The sequence below is a fragment of the Ambystoma mexicanum genome, chromosome 11 (assembly GCF_040938575.1).
Source record: "Ambystoma mexicanum isolate Mex_15411 chromosome 11, UKY_AmexF1_1, whole genome shotgun sequence".
Lineage (NCBI taxonomy): Eukaryota > Metazoa > Chordata > Amphibia > Caudata > Ambystomatidae > Ambystoma > Ambystoma mexicanum.
This window is the reverse complement of record NC_090934.1, coordinates 1,255,336,343-1,255,358,448: the sequence shown is the minus strand read 5'-3', so window position 1 is coordinate 1,255,358,448 and position 22,106 is coordinate 1,255,336,343. Positions and strand designations below refer to the sequence as shown.

The 22,106-nt window shown below is 47.5% G+C and overlaps 1 protein-coding gene across 10 annotated transcripts in view; it reads right to left on the bottom strand.

Moving 5' to 3' along the window:
• CSNK1G1 (casein kinase 1 gamma 1) overlaps positions 1-22,106 on the bottom strand; it is a 1,083,432-nt gene that overhangs the window by 253,207 nt on the left and 808,119 nt on the right. For all 10 annotated transcript variants that reach the window (XM_069624685.1, XM_069624691.1, XM_069624684.1 and 7 more), the window contains 2 exons: positions 7,708-7,793; positions 626-710 (listed from right to left, as the gene is read on the bottom strand). In XM_069624685.1, the coding sequence (XP_069480786.1) occupies positions 626-710; positions 7,708-7,793 (171 nt within the window). The remainder of the gene's footprint in view (positions 1-625; positions 711-7,707; positions 7,794-22,106) is intronic.

Genomic DNA, 22,106 nt, shown 5'->3' with positions numbered 1-22,106 from the left:
ATGGATAAAGCAGGTGTGTTCAAGTGCTCCACATAGGCCTTCGGCTAGTCAAATCTTGGATTAGGCTATGGCTGACCTGAAATAGATTCTTGCAAAAGTCTTGAAGAATGACTTACTTGTTGTTCTCATACTAAAAGAATGCACTGAAACAATGACCAAGCTGTCTATTAACAATTCTGACCCATGTCAATCAAGCCATAAAGTTTGTGGCAACTAATCATTTTCTCCCAGCCACAATTCACCCAAGTCAGTTTCCTCTCTCTGCATCATGGAATTACAGCCAATGTCACTTCCAAACTAGTCAAGGGAAAATGGTCACCTAATATATAGATGTTTGATGTGTTGACCGATGGATTGCCAGTAGTCAATGGTATTAGTCAACATATATCAGAAATGTTATGCTAAAAACAGTGATGATGGCAACTAATGTTTTTTGGACTTCAAATTGAAGAGAAGATTTATTTATTGCTCACTTATTAGGCACTTGTACAATTAGAAAAACTGTCTCCGAGCAGCAGGACAAATTAACAATTTTGCTTGCAATGATAACAAATCAAACGCATCCTGGTGTCTCCACCACAGCTCCATATGGAGTTGAAACAATACAGACATTTTCTTAGCTTACCTGGAAAGTTCTCACAAAGAACTTCAACAGGAGTGTTTCTTTTAGTGTCCCCGATCTTCTGATACCTTTCCTTCAAGGTGTCGGCCTGTGACAAACAATAAAAAGAGCTACATTATCAGAATCTAAAAAGGAGGACATCAGTTCCCCTATTAAGAAATTATTTCAGCAACCATAAATCAAAGGACAACATTTCAAGCAACCATGTTTTTTAATATTAAAAAAACAGGCTAGTCTGATGGTTTAGTGATGGGGTTCTACAGGAACATATTGAGGAGATGAGGCATTTACAGAATGTGTGGTTACAAAAGCTTGAATGCAAATGGTTAGACTTAACCAAGTAGTGGAGTGTACCTTAGATTGTGTGATATACCATTACTACAGTATCTCCTAAAAGCACAATCAAGAGGGGCACAGGTTGTACAGAAAGGTTCCTATTGTGTCCTTGACACATATGAGGTGAGGACAGCATTATTCTTTTTGAATGGGAGGCGAGAAAAGTACATTTGAGTTGTGTTTACGGACACATTAAAGAGCCAAAAGACAATTCAGTTTGGTGTGTGCTCTACACATGATCGATCATTCTATATATGTATTGTTGTTAATATGGACCCTCATGTGGAATTCGCATTTTGGGACAGAAGATTGAGAAATACTTTGAACCTTTTCTACCCAGCTGCATTTTTCTTAACCACAACTTAATTAATGCAGTTTTAAAAGTACTGTGCCTGCTGGAGTTTCTCCAACTTTATTCAAAGAGGTTTTTATTCAAGGTGGTTTTGAAAGGCGTTCTATGAAGGCAGATGCCGAGTGGATACAACTAGTATGCAGCAGAATGGCACACATGTGATTCTATGGCAAGACGGAGGCAAGCATTATGCTTAACTTTCTTTATTGCCACTAATGCAGCTATTCACATTTTTAAACATTTAAACATACATTTCTGTTTGAGATAACAAAAAAGAAACCCTTCCAGTTTAAAGGTTTAACTTCAATCTCAAAGGCTCCCAACTGCTTAAAACTGCAAGTCCCATGAGCCTCCTCTTTTTAAGTAGTCCTGAGGCTGCACCCTCTCCACCAGTTCAGTGTCTGCCTCCTATATAGAGTCCCCAACACAAGGTTCCATCCTCTTTCTTTTTGCCGCCAGTCAGTTAGAGAGTTATAGTAGCGGACGTGGCGAACGCCGCTTCGTATTGCTTATATTAGTGTGCGCCCGCTGCTCCGCCGCGGCCACACTCAAGCGATTACCTCATAGCCAGATGTGGAGGCAGGGCCGGAGCCGCAAGTACATCCGCTGGCGTGAGGCAGCCAGCCCCGCTCCACAGCGTGTTCCTCAATCAGGAGGAGCGCACTAGGACCCAGGGGAGCAGAGGTTTCAAACCTTCCCGTCATCCCCTGGGCCTCTCCAGTACTCCGCGCTGTTTTCACCAGAGGAGAGACATGACGAGAGTTGCAGAGTGCCCAGTACGAAAAATAAAAAATAAGAAAGTCACGACCGCATCCGGAATGCTGCAGCAGTGATCTGGCATTTGTCAGCAGAAGTTGAGCCCCATGTCTAGAGAAGGCCTGTGATCAGCAATACAGCTGCCCCAGTCTGAGTCTAGTCAGCCGACACGGGTCAGTTAGCCCTGCTAACTGAAGGATAAATGGCTCAATGCGGGGAGGATCACTCCACCGGAGTATAGCAAGGAGGAGTGGGGAGATGAACCCTCCCAGCAAGACACTGACCTCTCGCTCAGTTTTAAAAAGATGCTAGGAGATTCTCCCCCCCCAATAAGTCGCAGAGGGCATTCAGCCAATCGCACACAGACTCGACATGCTAGAGGCATGGATGCTGGACAAAGATCCGCCAAGAAAAAACGGGCGCTTAGCCCAGGCGAAGGCAGGTCGGCTGGACACTCCCTAGAGGGGGTTGAGCAGGGGCGTACAGCTCAGAAGAGCAGAAGCTCTTTGACCCCCCGAGCAAGGAAAGGAAGGTCGACCCCCGACCCCAAAGAAGCAGATGACCCAGTCACGAGACTTAAAAAGACCTTCCTGGCGAAGTCAGCAGATCGCCAGCCCAGACCCCCCCCTGCCCCAGGGGGGAATAATCCAGGGGATATAGATGAGGGCTACTCACCCGACGATGGAGGGGAGGGGGATGAGGTGGACCTCCCGGGGCACCCTGCAGCATACACTCCAACCCTCGAGGGAGAGGAGTATATGAACAACATGTTTGACCCAGAAGCCATCTGGCATCCGAAATCCGCATAGTGGGTGCCTTCACCCATGGTAGCGCTCTACATGGCGCAACACATAAGAAAGCTCTTGGACAAGGAGGTACGCTCACGCATGAGAGCGGAATGCCCCCGTCCAGACCTGCCCGATAAGCTATCAGAGACTCCCGACCTTGACCCAAAGGCCTCCAGAGACATCTGGAAAGGAGTAGACAGGGCGCAGAGAGGATGCCAGGACAAAGTGCTAGACCTGGCCAGTCCATTACCGATGATCATGGACCTTGCAGAGAAGGCCAAAGATACTGAGACGCCCGATAGACCCCCCACCACCTTAGCCAATTGGGCGCAGCGCGCAGTCTGCTTGTTGAGAAATGCCAACTGCGCTCTCTCGTCTGAGAGGAGGAGAGGAGTGCTTCTGAAGATTGACTCTAAATAGACTGACCACTCGTCCTACAAAGCAGGGCAAGGAGCCAAGGGACGTCTTTTTGGCAAAGCATTTGCCAAGGAAATGGCCTGGTTTGTAGGGACCTACTCGGCCCTCGAGAAAGCGCAAAGTTCAATATGAAGGATCTTTCCAGGGTGTGTTTTTGCAGGGACCGGACACCAACGGGGTCGGGTGTTTGGTCGAGCAGCCTTCCATCGCAGACCCCAAGGTCATCGAACACAGTACTGGGAAGGGAGACAGCAAGATGCTTTCTTCCCTTCCCGACCGAGATTCCCAAGAGGGCGAGGGCAGAGAGGTGCCTACAGGCAGCCCGGAGCCTCTTGCGGTGAGTACACCCGACATACAAGTGGGGGGCAGGACCCTCCAGTTTTTCAGCACATGGTATACCTTATCCAGCGATGCATGGGTGCAATACGCAATAGAAAGGTTGTGCATAGACTTCCTAGGCGACCCTAATGAGGGGCAAGAACCGCAGGTGATTCAAATGCCGACGCTAGAAGCGGCTCTTCCCCAGAGCGAACTAGCGAAGTTACAGCAAAAAAACGCAATAGAGCTCGAGACACAAGTAGAACCAGGTTTTAACAGCAATATGTTTCTGGCGCACAGAAAAGAAAATGTCCGCCCCGTCATCAATCTAAAAAGCCTAAACAAATGGTTGAAGTACAATCCATTTCAAGATGGAAGGGATTCATCTTCTCAGAGACCTGCTGAGATCGGGGGACTGGCTAGCACTCCTGGACCTCAAAGACACATATCTGACGATACCGATAGCGAAGATGCATCACAGATTTCGGTGTTTTCACTGGGATAAAGAAGTGTGGCGATTGAAGTGCTTGCCTTTCGGCCTCGCCTCAGTGCCTTGGGCATTTACCAAGCTGATATGTCTAGTGGCCGCGCCATAAGGGAGAGAGGGATCCGGATCATAATATACCTGGACGATATCCTAGTATTAGGAGCAGACAAACCCTCCCTAGCCAACAACGTGCATTGGATTTTCTCCCTGTTATCCTCCCTGGGATTTCTGGTGAATCTGGACAAGTCCCAGCTACAGCTGGTCCAGAGGATCGAGTTTCTAGGATTCACAATAGATACCGTGAAAGTGACTCTAGAGTTACCAAATCACAAAGTGAGAGTGATCAAGAAGGAGCTCAGAGCGGTGTAAGCAAAGAAAGTAATTTCTCTTCGGAATCTAGCCGGGATAGTGGGTCTGCTCGCAGGTTCCATCCAGGCTATTTTTCCATGCCTGCTCCCTACAGGGCGCTGCAGCGACTCAAAATCAGGGTTCATTTACCATCAGCAAATGGAACTAGACAAGGCCACAATAGAACTACACTGGTGGATGCAGAACATGGAGGCCTGGAACTGTCGGGCCATATTTGGTGACATTCCAGACTTGGTAACAGAGTCCGACGCGAGCAGAGCAGGATGGGGAGCCCGATGAGAAGTAGAGATGGGAGGGAAATGGTCCGAAGACAAATTGCGACTCCACATAAACTGTCTCCAACTGCTAGCAGGCTCCTTTGCGGTGCAAGCCTTCACCAAGGGCAGAGCCAGAAGCTGCGTGTTGTTGAAGATGGACAGCATCTCAGCAGTTTGCTATGTCAACAAGCTCTGCGGTACCAGATCGAGGATGCTGGCAGAACTAGCAAAAGATTACTGGCATTATTGCCTCCAGAATCAGATGGCAGTAGCAGCGGAATATCTTCCAGGAGCACTGAAGGACGTTGCAGACTGGAACTCGCACTATCTAGCAGATGCCAGCGATTGGAAGCTTCTTCCCCAAGCATTCCACAGCTTACAAGAGGTGTGGGGGCCCCTAGATACAGATCTATTTGCATCCAGACTGAACGCACAGATGCGCAAATATTTCAGCTGGAGGATGACCCGGCAGCAGCGGGCACAGATGCGATTCCTCCAGTCCTGGGCCGGATCAATACATTACGCATTCCCGAAATTAATCATGATCACGAGGGTTCTAGCGACGGCTCGGAGAGAGCAAGCAGAGCTAGTGTTAGTGGTCCCATTCTGGAAGTCCCAGCCATGGTTTCCAGGAGCAATGGAACTTTCCTCTGATTTTCTGAGGATAGTCCCGCAACACCCAGATCTCCTCAGCCCAACAGGTCAGAGACGCCCGCTAGTGGAAGCGGGCACCCTGCACCTGATGGCTTGCAGAATTTCAGGAGGGGCTGCCGGGCATTTCGCAGCGGACTGTATCAGGGACCCCTGGGCGCCTTCCACCATTAGGAGCTATAGTTCAGCATGGGATTCATGGGCGCGATGGTGCGCACACCAACAGTTGGATCCTGTTTCAGCACCTGTAGTGCACATTCTTCATTTCCTAGCTGCTAGATTCCAAGAAGGTAACGCCTAATGAACCCTAAGAGTGTTTAGATCCGCCTTGTCCGCAGGGCACGACAAGGAGGAAGGTAATCCCGTGGGGAAGCATCCAGCAGTGCACAGGCAGCCGAGAGGAATCAAATTGAGAAGGCCACAAGAACCCAAGTACACAAACCTATGGGACGTCCGAGACGCCTTGCAATTATTTATGAGATGGCCCGAAAACGAGAGCCTACCTCGGTCGCAACTCTTGGGCAAATTAGCAATGTTGCTTTGTTCGACAGCATGTCGAAGGGTTTCAGATTTGAAAGCCCTGGAGATAGACAGAAAGATATTCTATCAGAGTGGGTGTCATTTACCATAACGCAGAGAACTAAAACTGATACCAGAGTAATTTCTTACCCAGACTTTCCCGACAACAAGAAATTGTGTGTGGCGCAGTGTATCAAAGATTATGAAGCAGAGACAGTGATTATTAGGCCGCCAGGCGCCACTCAGCTGCTGATAACGCGTAGGAAGCCTCACCATGCGATAGCCATGGCAACAATAGCCAGGTGGGTGAGGGAGGTGATGCAGTGGGCAGGCATAGATTTGACTATTTGGCGCGCATTCTGTACGGGGCGCAATGGCCTCAAGGGCGTTCTCAGTAGGAGTGTCTTTACAGGACATAATGAAAGCAGCCGATTGGTCCTCACAATCCACGTTTAAAACTTTCTATTTTAAACCAGTGTCAGATACGTCTAATAGAGTGGTGGCATTCTTTGAACAAGCATAATGCTCGCCTCCATCTTGCGATAAAATGAAGATGGCCCAAGCTAGCTGCACTGCTCAATCTTGATTCTTTTAAAGACAAGGAGGCAAGCAGGATATCCCACCCAACAGAATGCAAACAAAGTATTACAGCATAGTGTTTGTCTGGTGCCTTTTGATTTGTGACAAGGCTCTGCATTCCCACCCTCATGATATATTTGTCTCTCTCGTAGGGGATGAACAGAAGCCTGCGTGAAGAAGTCAGCAGCAAAATGCCGTGATGGAACTAGCTGTCCAGTTGGATCATAAGAGCCTCAAGTCGAGAGATCAGAGTTAACACGCTGTGGAGTTTAAGAGACGGTTTCATTAAAAGTTGACACTGGATTGTGCTCAGCCAAAGAAAGAGGAAGGAACCTTGTGTTGGGGACCTTTATATAGGGTGCAGCCTCAGGACTAGCTAAAAAGAGGAGGCTCATGGGCCTTGCAGTTTTAGGCAGTCGGGAGCCTTTGAGATTTAAGTTAAACCTTTAAACTGGAAGGGTTTCTTTTTTGTTCTCAAAAAGAAATGTATGTTAGTTTAAATGTTAAAAAAAGTGAATAGATGCATTAGTGGCAATAAAGTTAAGCATATGTTAGCCTCCTTGTCTATAACAGAATCAAGACTGACCAGTGCAGGTAGCATGGCCAATCTTCATTCGCATTCAAGCATAGCTTGATTTCATAGCTAAATTGCTGAACAGTGGTGGTGCATGCAGAGAACCTTCTGTTCACAATGACCTCAAACTGATCTTTTGCAGGAAATACGTTACCACAAATGGATAGCAATTTAGTTTTCAGCATGCATTTTACAAAGAAGCTCATCAACATCGATTATGAAATCTATACACTCGTGTGAGCCGATATGAAAATGCTAAAACTGAAAATATCAGAAACAAATCTGTTCTGCAAGACTACTACATCCTTTCTCTTTGAGGAGAATCATGGTTAAGAGCCAATGTGCACATTTCAATCCTTGGCATCTCTGCCAAGACCAACTTAAAGGGAATCTAAAGGAGCAATTTGCTGATGGGAATGCCCTTCAGCTCTTTTTTGCACAACTTGCAGGGACTTAAAGCTACACATCCAAGTATGACAGTAGCCATCAGTGAAAATGAACTAAAAATACAAATTGCATTTCTCAACAGCTCTTCCAGAATCCCCTTCTCTTTAAATACCGATTTGAATTGCAAACTGTACATTGCACACACATAACCTGTTCCCAGCTGCAACACATATACAGTAGCCATGGTTCCAATGTGTGAATGGAAAGAAAAAAAAACCTTATGCAAAGTGTGTACCTTCAGCCCTTGCCAAGGTAGGCTGCCTCGAAGGAAATACATGAACATATGACCCAGTGCCTCCAGGTCGTCCCGCCGACTTTGTTCTAAAAGAAAAATGGGATAATTATTACCAGTACACTTGCAGCATATTTGTACCAATAGACCCCGAGCACACCTTCAAAGAGAAGGGCTAGCGGCAATGCAAACCCTAAACTGAACTACACAGCATTGAAGAAGGTATGAAGGGTGTGGATCAGGTCTGTTCAATGGCAAATTAACAATACTCATGTGTCCATGGTGGGCCAGAGAAGGTACCCCCCACTCTCAGAGGAGAGTGCAATTTATTTTTCCTTTTAAGGCCAAATTCATTTTCCCCTATTTTTTCTTTTGAACCGACTACATTTCTCCAAAGCAGTTTGGCATTCCAATTGCCAAACTGGAAGAGAACCTCAAGAGTAATCTTGACAAAATGCTTTGAATAACACGAACAGGAAATTCACAAATCCAGTGGCTAGAGAATCTTTGTTCCACCTACGCACACAATTCAATCCTGAAAGGGATAACTGGTTGGTGCTGCATCCATTCTTTCATTTCAGAGCAGCCCATATCATGTTTTTCTCCATCTATCTAAATCGGCCGTGCTAATGTGTGAGAAGGAGATCTCATACTAAAGAAAAGAAAAACAAAACAGTACAGCACCCCAAACAAAGACTGCATTACAAATTACTGGCACAAATTATTCTCCACCACAACGGAGGGTGATTGAATCGCCACTTCTTGAATAACCCCTGGCACCAACTATATTGGTATTTACATTAAAAGTGGGAATTCCTAACATTCAATAACCCTTTAGTTTGAGGCGGACCAGATCTTAGGTTCCAGAAAAATTAAAACTTGTGCAGTGTTCAGCCACGCAATGGTTGCCGAACCAGCTATCATAATAGAGTATGTATTCTTGCACGCACTTTACTGTATCCTTTTCAGTGCTGCAAGAGCATTAGTGCACAAGTTCAGGCAAATAAAAGGTGTGCTGGTTTCCATAGGAGAGGCGATCCCGCACCCTCTGTTGATTTAGAACTTGCATGTGAAGTTTGGATCAAAACCTCACTGTGCACTATATAAAAGAAGACCTACACCACCAGAACAAACTACTTACACCTGGTAATGTTCTTTCGACAGATTCCTCATTTTCTATATACTTTGATATCCTGCTTGCAGCTTTGGAAACATTTTCACAGCAGAGGGCACCATGCACATTCAATCTTGGGTCCCTCGGTGGACACAGTCCGCTCTCGAACCGTGACGCTGTTAGTAAAAATAGCATGCACCGTGACCGTTGCCTCAATTCATGTTTTCCCTCTCACAAGCACAACGGTCTGGAATATTAATAAGATGTGAACATTAACCGAGAGGAAGTTGTAAACCACGGAAATTCTCCCAGAGTGATATGGTGGGAGGGTGATGAGGAATACATGGGAGGAATATCTAGTTTGTTCTTCGAATGGATTGCTTCCTTCCACCTATTCTTCATCTTCGATAGGAGGTGGGAAAGGAGCATGTATTTCTGATTTATGGGGTGCAGAATAGCTTTACCAAATTTAGTGTTTTCACCCGATAGAAAATCCAGGAAATAATGTCTTGATTAGGTATGCAGCAAAGACCAGGTGGCAGCACTACAAATGTCCTGCACCGGCACCCGTCTCTGCAGTGCTTAAGTAGCCAGCCCTCTTGTCGAATGAGCCCTGAGACCTTCAGGGAACTGCCTAGACTAACATTCAGAAATGTACAAAATAATCCAAAGAGACAGTCTGCTTTGTAATAGCCTGTCCTAGCCTCTGACCAGCATAACCTATAAGGAGCTGATCGTTTTGTCCGACACTAGAGAGCTTGTCAATGTAGAAGCTCAACACTATTGGGATCCAACCGTTCAAGCCGTTCTTCAACCATCGAAGGATGAGGCGGGTAGAAAGATGGCAAAACAATCTTTTGAACCAGATGGAACTCTGAAACCACCTTCGGTAGACAAGGGTCAAACCCTCAAAACTACTTCATCCTCGTAGAATGTGGTAAAAGGTGGCTTACACGATAGAGCATGAAGCTCGCTAACTTCGCGAGCTGATGTAAGGGCTGTTAAAAACACGGTTTTCAACGCAAGCATCCTGAAAAGACACGAGAGGAGTGGCTTGAAAGGAGCACCCATAAAGAAACAAGACCAAATTGAGATCCCAAACTGAGAACAATACATGGAACCAGTTTAAATGTATTAGTCAAACCCTTCACAAACTGGATGATAGAGAGTTTGAAATAAGAGCCTTGCTTTGGCAAACACTTGTAAATGGCCAGTGCTGCCAGATAACACTTTGCTGTAGAAAAATGAAGCCCCTGATGGGTTAGATGCATTAGAAAAGAACAACCAAAAGGTGCATCACAAGTGACTGGGTCCATTTCCTTAAATCTACACCAGCGGTATAGAGCTTTGGTTGCTGGCCTTCTGGCCGAAAGCAACACCTTTATTACGTCTTCGGGCAGGACCAATCCTTGCATCTTAACCTCTCAGAAACAAGGCATTAAGGTTCAGGGTCCCGATCCCTGAAAGGAGAAGGCAACCTCCCTCTTGAGAGAGCAGGTCCTGTCTTTGGGGAAGACTAATTGGAGGGCAGATGGCATATCCACTACTGTCTCCTAGCCCAATCCGAAGACATCAGGATCATGGGGAGCAGGTGTAAGTGGATCTAGGTCACCTGGCTTAAACCCCCGCCCACCTGGCGCCTTCCTGGTTGCTGCCCTTTTCCACCACTTAGCAAGCCCTGCCCACCTGGTGCCTTCCTGCTTGCTGCTCTTTCATCATTTAGCAAGCCCTGCCCACCTGGTGCATTCCTGCTTGCCGCTCTTTCACCACTTAGCAAGCCCCACCCACCTGGTGCCTTCCTGCTTGCCGCTCTTTTTTCCACCACTTAGCAAGCCCCGCCCACCTGGTGCCTTCCTGCTTGCCGCTCTTTTCCCTACTTAACAAGTCCTCCAGCCCCTTTTCCTTTGAAGCTGGGTAAGCAGGTGCAAGTGGATCTAGGTCACCTGGCCTAAGCACCACCCACCTTCTTAGCCCGGCCTCTTCCTTCCTGCTCTTAACTCTTCCATCGAGGGCGTCTCTCACCCGGGCATCCAAAGTGAAGGGCAGTCAAAGAAAGGGCAATTCCTGTTTGGACCAGGAGGATCCAGGGTCTGACCCCCTGCTGAGACAGCAGGTAAGCATTCACCAGCATGTGTTTACACCCTCTGTCCCCACAGGCCATCCCCACCCTCTCTGGTCCCCCCGTGTTGTTCCCTTGTGCCCCCCCCCCTTCCCGGACACAGGAGTCTTTCCTGATACATTCTGGTTTCACCATCTCTGTCTTGTGGCCAATGCTGGATTTCACTTTTATGGACTTCATTGATTCACGGTGCGTCACCCTTTCTCAACTCTCATGCTGGACCTCCTTTGCATCTTGTACTCATGGTGGCCCTGAATCATGCTGTTCCCATCATTTTGCATTTCTTCATTTCACGATTGATGAAGACATTGCCTAATATGTTGCCCTTACTAAGTTTTGTTTCCATCACCCCATGATCCCATTGGTAAGCATGCATTCATAAAAATTATTTTTCTGATTAATACTATGGATATGTGTGCTTGATGCATGTCCAAGCCCTGAAGACAGACTGTCTGAAATGCACCAGCACACAATTTTGGGACACTTGACTTCTGGATGCATATTGCCTTTTCATGCAATTAAAAAATTGAAAATGCTTTTGAACTCCATTCTTTTTGGAAAGGAAAGGAACATGATAATATGAATACCATTGGCAACTTTTCTATAAGAGCACAGCGTGAGCATACCTTTAACTAGAATTCCTTCTAGTTCTTGTTTCTGTGAATACTCCCTTATGCCAAAACCCACAGGGTTAGGATCGGGCAGCGACTGCCTTCCCTATGCCACATGGAAGGAGATCCTAGGCTGCGGTACAGTGATGACTCGGCAGGATTCATCACAGAGTCCCTAGAGCTCGTCTGAGGAAATTACCTGGAGCACAAACAGGTTGCGTTTCCTGTTGGCACTGGATGCTAATAAATCTACCTGAAGGGTTCCCCAAAGGGCAAAGGTCTCTAAAAGGCCTTACTGAGATCACGCCCACTCGTGGGAGACTGCTCTGGCTTCTCAGAGTGTCCGCCGCAATGTTCTCTTCTCTGGCTAGATAACAGCTGATCGAGAACAACAAGTTACTTAACCCTGGTAACGTTCTTTCGACTGGATGTTCCTCCCACGTATTCTTCATCTTTGATATCCAGCTTTAGCTGGTTTGGAAGAAAATTCGGCAGTGTGTGCTGTGCGTCGATTCGATGTCTCTCGAGGGCCTCCGTCTCGAGGATGTCATTGAAGGTATATATAGCATGCGCAGCGGCTGTTGGCTTCAGTTCTGTTTTTTCTTACAGTAGACATACCAGCATGACCACGGGGAGGACTGTACTCAGCCTTGAAGGAACGAAAGCTGTAATAAGATGGGGAATTCTACTGTGGGGTAGGTTGGGAGGGCGATGAGGAATACATGGAAAGAACATCCAGTTGAAAGAACGTTACAAGGAGTAACTTGTTGTTAGAATGAATTGTGTCCTCCCACGTATTCCTCATCCTTGATAGACTCCCTGTTAGGGAGAATTCATAAAAATGTGCTAATTCCCTTCTACCTTAGAGACCCCCAGCTCTTTTGCTGGACTTAAGGACCTATTCATTTCTAACCTGGAGAGAGCGAGAACTTTTTCCCACTCTCTCATGTATTTCTTCTGCGATGGTTTCTTTTGACTTTAGAGTCTGACAAACTCCACAGGCATCATCTTTGATTGTGACACACAGCACCTTCAGTGCAGTGGCACAAGGAAGTCTTAGATTTCCCAAAGGTTTAAATACCTTCTCTTGGTGAAGCTACCATTTCCAAGAGCCGTGAAGTGAAATTGACTTTTTTTTCGACTGGCTGTTCCTCCCACATATTCCTCATCTTAGATATATTTATCAGCTTGCTGCTTCTTTCGGAAAATATTTCGTCAGAGGGCGCTGTGCTCGATGCCGCGTAGCTTGGTCCCTCGAAGGCCGCCGTCGACGTAATCAGTCGTATAAATGGCTCGAGCCGCGCCTGTTGGTTCAGTTCTGTTTTTTTCGATGTTGATGGTCGCATCAGTTGTATTTTGTGCCGGCAGATGTCAGGCTCTTAAGGAAGTACAAGAGCAAAAAGCATAAGAACTGTACGGAGAGGCAGGTTGGGAGGGTCGATGAGGAATATGTGGGAGGAACATCCAGTCGAAAGAACGTTACACTTGCTAAGTAACTTGTTCTTAGAATGGATTCCGTCTTCCCACGTATTCCTCATCTTAGATAGACTCCCACAGCAGTTGTAATTTCGAGGTGGGAGTACACTAGTTTTTTTAATTATGCATCGAATGAAGGATGGTTTTTGCAAAAAGGCCTCCTTGGTAAGAAGTGGTGTCTAAACAATAATGTTTTGCAAAAGTGTACATTAATGATCAAGTGGGCGCAGCACAAATGTCTTGCACTGGGATACCCCTCTGAAGAGCTGTGGAAGTTGCTATGCCCCTGGTTGAATGAACCCTTAAATCATCTGGAGGCTCCTTCCCAGCCAATTTGTAACATTCAGATATTGTTAGGATAATGCATATGGATAAGGTTTGTTTGGACACACCAAGGCCCAATTGTGTCCAGTGTAACCGACAAACAACTGATCTGTTTGGTCTAAATCTTTCCAGTCTAGATATGTAGAAAAAGAGCCCTTTTAGGATCCAGTCTGTGGAATCTTTCATCCTCTTTATTAGCGTGCAGAGGAGGATAAAAGGACGGTAAAGTGATCTTCTGTGACAGATGGAAATCTTAAACACTTTTTGGTAGGAAAAAGGGCTTGACCTTTAAAACAACTTAATCCTTGTGGAAAATTGTGTGAGGAGGCTTACAAGAGAGCGCCTGCAACTCACTCAACCTGCGGGCTGAAGTTAGAGCCAGTAGTAAAACCATTTTTAAAGTTAGGAGCCTTAAAGGACAAGAATGTAAAGGCTCAAAAGGGGCACACAAGAAACTTTAAAATTAAATCCCAAATGGGAACTTGGAAAGGTATAGGAGGGAACACATTTGTTAACCTTTAAGAAATTGGATAACTAAAGGCATTTTGAAATATGAAACAACTTCTGAGGAGCGCTTGAAGATAGATAGCACTGCCAAATATCCTTTAATAGTTCCAATTTGGAGCCCTGAGTTGGCTAAATGTAATACTGTCATGCTCACCTGGTCTCCTCGGGGGCATCGCTCGAAGATGCAGGAATGTCTGCCCTGGCGTTACATGGCTGGATGGAGAGATTTGCACGCAACTTATCCTTCCCCGTCACGTCCCCTAATGCTTTTGCCTACAAGGTCGAAATAGGATGTTAGCACAGTGAAGAGCGGGGTTGAGTTCCCACCTCCCGTAACCTCCTAATGCCCCCTCTGCTTCCCTCACCTTTGTTTAGTGGTGGACTCTCCGTCCTGCGATCTTGTGCAGGGGCGCAATATGACAGTCTCTCCCTGGATCAAGTTCCTTCACTGATCCTTTGGGGGTGTAGCGGAGTCTTGAATTGCTTGACTCAGCAGGTAAGTCTCTATACCAACAGATGCTTGGAATAGTTGCTTAAATGTCTTTATTACCCAAGTTTTAACCTTGTATTCACCTTTCTTTCAGGTGCGGTCTTGAGCAGTTTTCAATGAAGATTTGACTCGTCCTTAAACGCTGAGCAGATTCCATGCGGGTGAGTATAGCGTTCGTAAGTGGTGCCGAATGTCTCTATAATGGTTTCTTCCCGTGTGCGACTAACCTCCTGTGTTCTTTTCTTTCCTGCAAACAGGTGCAGCGTGGCTCCGGAGCGGCGATCGGAGGAACCGCTGCAGAGGAATCCCAAGGGAAGCGGTCTCTGGGTGAGTATCAGCTGTTCCTGCAGATGCTTTCTTTTCTGTAGGTGCGGCAAACTGAAGAGCAGCTGAAGGAGCGACCACTCAGATGGAATCCTTCAGGTAAGGTTGAAAACTCAGTATTAATTCCTGTTTCTTCTCTTCTTCTGTTCTCAGATTCCGATGGATGGAAGTTCCGGAACGGGCGTGGCTGCTGGCGTTCAGGTACTGGAGCTAAGCAGACACGGTGAGCGTTACGCTGCAGGAGTGCAGAATAACGCGAAGCGTGTTCTGTCGGTAGGTTGCGGTTTAAATAGCCCTGTAAGTAGTTCCAATAAAATAGTCCCTCCAGCCTCATTCTGCAATCATAGGTAAAGTAGTCCCACAGCCACACCCAGGATAAGCCAGATGATTTAGCCCCCTTTGACTGGGCTGTATGTAGTCGCATGTAGTGCATTACCAGATGGAAAATTCTGAGCCTGTCGTCAGGACTGAGTCCAGGAAGTCCTTGGACTACCCTTTGGGGCTTTATAAACCCTGATGGGTGTCAGTGACTGGGAAAAGCCTGCCAGCCCCAAGTGTTTTGGAGCATGCACCATGACAAATACAAAGGAGAGCATCATGGGAGTGGCACATTGAAAAGGATCCACATTCTTATCCCTGCACCAGTTACTGAATTTCTTCCAACGACACCGGTATAAGGATTTTGTTGCTGGCCTCCTGGCCGAAAGGAAAATCTCCCTAACATCATCCGGAAGGTCCCAATCCTTATATCTCAACCTCTCAGAAGCCCCAAGAATGAAGGTTGAGTGTCTCGACCTCTGGATAGAGAACCCGACCTTCCTCTTGCGAGAGAAGACCCTCTCTTTGTGGAAGACATATTGGAAGGCAGATGGACATGTCCAGAAGGTCTGGGTACCACGTCCTCCTGTTCCAGTCCGGGGCAATTAGGATCATGGTTAGCCTGAACTTTCTCAACCTCCCGATTACCTGAGGAATCATGGGGACTGGAGGAAACGCGTAAAGGATTGTAAATACCCAGTCCACTACGAACACGTCCCCTAGAGCTCCTTTCGGTGGAAATTCCCTTGAACAATCCAGTTTGCACGGGTCGCGAACAGAGACAATTGAGGGTTTCCCCAAAGGGCAAAGATCTCTTGAAGGACTTCCTGAGCTAGCTCCCACTCGTGGGAGACTGCTCTGCCTGCTCACAGCGTCCGCCGCCGTGTTCAGCTCTCCGGCTAGGTGAACTGCCAACAGAGAGATTCCTTCTTGCATTGCCCAGAACCAGAGCTGCATTGCCTCTCTGCACAGTGGGAGTGATCCTACGCCTCCTCTTTTGTTGAGGTAGTACATGGCCACTGTGTTGTCCGTCATTATCAGGACATTCTTTCCCTGTACAGAGGGCAGAAATGCCTTCAGCGCTAGTCCGATTGCCCTCAGCTCCAAAAAGTTGATGTGTAGTTTGTACTCCGATGGAGACCAACGACCGCTGATTGTCAGATTGTTGGTGTGGGCTCCCCACCCTGTGAGTGAGGTGTCCGTCACTACAGTTATATCCGGCCATGGTTGCTAAAAAGGTTCGCCTCCGAGGATATTCTCCTTGCGACCCCAACATAGGAGGTCTTGAGCCACTTTGGACGGGACTTGTAGAGGATCCGACATCTCCTCCAAAAACTGGGACCATTGAATCCTGAGGGCCCATTGAAGGGATCTCATCCTTTGCCGAGCCTTTGGCACCAGAAACATGCAGGATGCCATGAAGCCCAGCAACCTTAGGAAGTCGAAACGCCGGTAGATGTTGGGCATTCTGAAATTTTGTTACCATCTGCAGAATGTGGTGAGCTTTTTCCTCGGGAGGCGAGGCTTTCCCTTAGGTGGTGTCCAGGACCGCTCCGATGAATTGGAGTCTTTGGCTCAGAATCATTTGTGACTTCTTGTAATTGAGGGAGAAGCCCAGTTTGTGTACGAAGTGAAAGGTCATGGCTAGATGATCCTGGGCCCGTTCGGGTGAACTTGCCCTGATTAGCCAATCGTCCAGGTAAGGGTAGATGTGAATCCCCTCCCTCCTGAGACTCGCTGCCACCACCGCCATTAGTTTGGTGAAGACCCGCGGGGCGGAGGTCAGCACAAATGACAGAACTCAAAACTGATCGTGAGATCTGCCAATTGCAAACCTCAGGTACTTTGTGTTCGAGATGGATTGGCACATGAAAGTAAGCATCCTGAAGGTCCAATGAAACCAACCAGTCCTGAAGCTGAAGAGCCTGAAGGATCTGAGAAAGGGTCACCATCTTTAACTTGTCCTTCCAGAGGAATTTGTTCAAATTTCTCATGTCCAAGACGGGTCTCAATCCTCCATCCTTTTTGGGAATGAGAGAATAAGGGGAGTACCAACCCTTGTTCCTCTCCGCTACAGGTACTTGTTCTATTGCTGTCATGGTGCAGGCACCCAAAACCCTGAAACTGGTGGGGCCATCCCGGACTTTGGCCCCCTTGGGGGCTTATCAGGCCCCAGCCAGGCTCACCTGGACTCAGTCCTGGCGCCACTGGCGCCAGGCTCATGGAGGTGTTAGTTACATGGTCCATTAACTTGGCTCTGAGAGCCTGAGCCATTCAGTTCAGGGTATGGCCTGGAACTACTTTACCTGAGAGAAGGGATACAGAGAAGAGGATTATTTTCTTGGAACTACTTGCAAGGCTATTTAAACCGCACCCAACAATCTTAACACGCTTCGCGTTATTCTGCACTCCTGCAGCGTAACGCTGACCGTACTTGCTTCCTTCTGCCACGCCCGACCAGAGTCTTCCCATCCATCGTCACCTGCGAACAGAGAATAACAGGAGTTATTTAAGCATCGAAAGCCTTACCTGCAGGACATCCAGATCTCATCTCCTGCTTTCCCACGGACCGCCACATCTGCAGAACAGAACGAAAAGCACCCTCTCGGGTAGCTACTCACCAGATCGGCCCTATCCAGGAGCTTCATCAGACAGTTCTTTACTCAGCAGCGCGCCGCAGCTCGACGTCGCCACACGGATCTTCTATTCTTCCTGGGCTCGCGCCGTACCTGCTGAACAGAAAAGGACAAACGGGTTAGTCGCACGTAGCAAAGGAAAGCTACAGAGGCGAACATTTGCGCGCCCAGCACAGCGCTATACTTACCGGTAGGAATCCTGAGCTTCATTGTCAGGAGGGTCATCCATCATCCGAAGGTCGCTTAACGCCGCACCTGTAAGACAATAACGGACATTAGTTATCTTGAACAGAAAGTCTTAAAGGCAGTCATTCCAAGCAGTTATTGGAATAGAGACTTACTTGCTTACTCCCGGGCTTTCTACTTCAGCAACTCCTTCGGATCAGTGACGTAACTCGATCCAGGAAAGATTGTGAACCGCGCCCCTGCCAGAGTGTGCAGGACGGAGAGCTCGCCCATTAAAAAACAGAGGTGAGCCAGAAGAAGTTAAGGATAGATCGGAAGTAGGTGAAACCACTGACCAGCTCCCTTCGGTAGTTAATATCTTGTTTCGACTTGCAGGCTAACATCTCCTGAAGCAAGGACTAAGGGGAGACGCAAGCTAGCATCACCAGCCAAGCAGAGCAGCATCAGGACAGACAACATCCTACGCACACGAGCATGCCCCGTGGAGACCAGGTGAGCGTGACAATTGCACCTTTCTCTAGCAGGGTTAAAATCTCCTGCTGTTACGCTCACCTGGCTCCCACAGGGGCATCAATAGTGCAGAGATGACAGACTGGACCGCCTAATCTCGTCTGCTTGACCGTAGAAATATTCTCCTGCAAGTGGAGAAAGGGATTTAGTGGATTTTAGTAATGGCACCCCACTGTTCTCCCCGCTAATCACCACCGATATTCAGTTTCTGTAAGCTCACCTTATGTTTGTAAATGATGAGCTCTCCATCCTGCGTGGAATGCAGGGGCGCATAGATACCAGTTACTTCACTGGTTTGAGGGCGTTGGAAGAGCTCCGGATGAATAACTCAGAGGTTCCAGGTGAGAACCCGTAAGTATAAAGTTCAAAGAGTTCAATATGTCCGATGTTCACTCTTGTACATTCCTTTCTTGTGTTGCAGCTGGGTCCAAGGGAAGATTGTCTTGTGGCAGCTGATGGTGTTCAGGAAAGAGTCTGTATTACCCGACACTGTCCGGCAAAAGATGCTTGTGTTTAAATTGCTGGTTTCTCTCTCCTTACAGTTGCGGCGTAAGATGTTGCGGTTTGTTACAGAATAATGCCTCCGGTTGTTAATCAGGTAAGTCTATGGTGGAGAGGTTGTATTTGTTGGCTCTCCCGGCCCACCTTATGTTTCTTTTGTCCCCTAGATGGTGGAATTCGGCAGAGAAAATGGAGGCTGCGCCGGATCAAAAAATGCTGTGAGGACTGGTGAGTATGGCGTGGCGAAGACGTGATGGATCCGGAATTCAGGTAAGGATTGAAATAATATCTGTTTTCTAACCTTTCCTTCTTTCTTCTATGGCTAGGAGCTCTGGATTCGAGACGGGCGTGGCTGAAGACTGGATGCTGACTGCAGGCACGGTGAGCGTTACCATGCTGGATGCAGAATAACGCGAAGCATGTGCTGCTGTTCGGGCGTGGTTTAAATAGCCTCCAAAGTAGTTCCAGGTAAGAAGTCCCTAGAACCACACCGGAGTAAAAAATAGTCCCTGTAGAAAAATAGTCCCATCCAGGCCTCACGTTGGCTTGGATTCATTTGCAGCATGGTCTGCATGAGGTAAGTAAAGTCTATTAGCCTGGCGCCTAAGGCACCAGGACTGAACCCAGACAGCCCCCAGCCGGGGCTGCTGGGGTTTTATTAAATACCTGGATGCCTGCTCCCGGGGCTGATGGGCTTGATCCGGATGCCCGGGGGTAGGCATGACACCTGCACAAGGAGCGGGTCTGTAATTTTGACAGAGTTGGCTCCCGGTGGATGATCTTGAGGCCTTTGATGAAAAGGAAGGCAGTAACCATGGGTCACTACCTCTAGTGCCCAGACATCTGACTTAATGCCCCACCTTTCGTCCAGATACTGAGTGATTCTGCCTCCCACCAGGGTCTTGTGGGTTAAGGCCTCAAAGTGGCTCTGCAGCGGCTGCAGCAGTGGCTGAGGAGGTAGTAGCCGCTGCTGTGGCTGATCTAGCGCCTCTCCCTTTTCCACCACAAAAGCGTTTTCTTTGTTGTCCTCTCTGACTGGCCTGCCCTCTCCCTTTTCCAAAAGGGAAATGGAAGCGAAAAAGGCGACTCTTACAGGAAGATGAGCTTGCGTAAAGAGTGTTGCTGAGGTTGCCTTATAGCGACGCTGAGTGATTTTGCTGCCGCGTTCGAGGTCTGCAGCTTCTCTAAGCTCTCGTCTGCCTTGCTGCCAAACAACTTCAAGCCGTCAAAGGGCATATTAAGTAATCTGGACTGTACATCAGATGCAAAGCCAGATTTCCTTAGCCATGCAAATCTACGCAAGACTGCGCTAAATGCCATGGATCTGCTTATACTCTCTGCAGTATCCAGTCTTGACTTGAGGCACTCCTCTATAGCCTCCTTCCAAACCTTTACTATCACCAGGAAACCATCCCGCTCTCCTCACCCTGCGGGATGTGATCAGCCGCTGCATCTAAACAGCTCCACATGGTATAAGTAAACCTAGCTAATGTACAAGTCACATTAGTAGATTTAAGGGCCATACTACGGGAAGTAAAAGCTTTCCTTGCCCAGGCGTCAATCTTTTGGTCGTCCCTGTCAGGGGGCATGGAGGGATAAGCCGATTGTCTATTTGCAGCTTGACTCACCAAGCTTTCAGGTGAAGGTGGCTTTGACAAATACTCTGGATCCGAGGGAGCAGGTCTATACTTCCCTACAACATTCATGTTTACAGCTGGCAAAGACTCACGGGTCTCCCAATTTGTCATAACTCTCTTTTGAAGAGCTTTGTGGAAAGGAAGGACTGGATCTTTCTGAGGTCATTCATCAATAATATCAGTTAAGTCGTCCTGGTCATATCTTGGAGACACTGACTTCCACCCCATAAAATCTATCACTCTTCCCATGAGGTTCCTATCCCCCAGTTCAGCATGGTCAGTGGGGTCAGGTCTTTCAAATTCTACCTCAGGTGAGGTATCTAGGCCACTGGCCGATTGTAGGCAGTCATAAAGGTCTGTCATTTTTTAATTAGGATCTACTAGTTCCTCAGGGACTTCTCTTGTCCCAAATCGACCACCAGCTGATGTAATTTCCTCAGAGGTTTGTTCCTCAAAAATAGACCGATTTAAAAAATTCCTGCCTGGGCTGAGGGTGGAACATTTTTTCTGGTAAAGGTGGAATAGACCTAGCTTTAGCCATAGTTGTTATGGGAACCGATATAAAAGATTTCCCCAACAAAGGCGTCAAATGAATCGACAATGACTTCGATATGTTCGAAGGAATCCCTGAGGTCATCGAGGAGGGCTTCGATGTAGAGTAAGGCTTCGAAGCCGAAGGTATAGACGCCATTTTTGGCTTTGACAACGTCGAAGGACGCGTCGAGTCGATAGCTGACTTAATGATGAGGATGACATTTTTTCCTCTGGCAACCTCGATTTATGCACCGAAGATTTGAGGCACTGGAGAATCATCGCCCGAGGAAGCCCTCGACTGTCAGATTTTGTGTGAGACGTTTTAGATTTCCCTCGGTCACTTTTAGAGTGGACAGGCGCATGCTCTTCACACAACTTCGAGGGGGGTCCGGGCATCCTTCTCAAATTTATCTACCATTGAAGCCCTAAAGGCCTCCCATTTTTTGGGGGAATCATGTTTAGAAGGACAAGAAACTAACCTTCTGTCGGGTGAGGAAGAGGACGAATATCTGACGTTGCTTTTTTTATTTTTTCGATGAAGAGGACTTCCTTGAGCGACTTTTCGACCTCAATCGCCTCGACACGAGATTTTTCTCTCGAGTCTTTTTGCAGACTTGAAAGACTCTTCCCCCACCGCTAGCTTACCTTGGCGTTCCTGAAGAGCCTTGTTCACCATCGCGTGACAACCCGCACTCGTCGACTTGGTGATCAGGACTAAGGCACCAAAGACAGTTGCAGTGAGCATCCGTAATGGACATCTTTCTTCCGCATTTGAGACACTTTAAAATCCATCTTGGGTTTTGTCGGGGTTGAAGAAGATATTTCTTGATGAGAAAACTGATACGCCGTTTCGATACACGAAGCAGAAGCTCGGAAAAACGGAACTGAACCAACGGCCGCGGCTCGAGCCTTTTATACGACGGATGACGTCGACTGGTAGATGGCACCCTTGCAGCATCCAAGATGCAGCAATATTTTAGAGGAATCTTTCGACTTCCGAATTCGTAGTAGTCAGGAGCCACGCTGCTAGGTGGAGTGAGTCTGGGTTGTAATGCCACACCAACCTTTGGTTCTGTGAAAGAAGATCTGGCTCTGAACACAGGTGAATAGGGTCA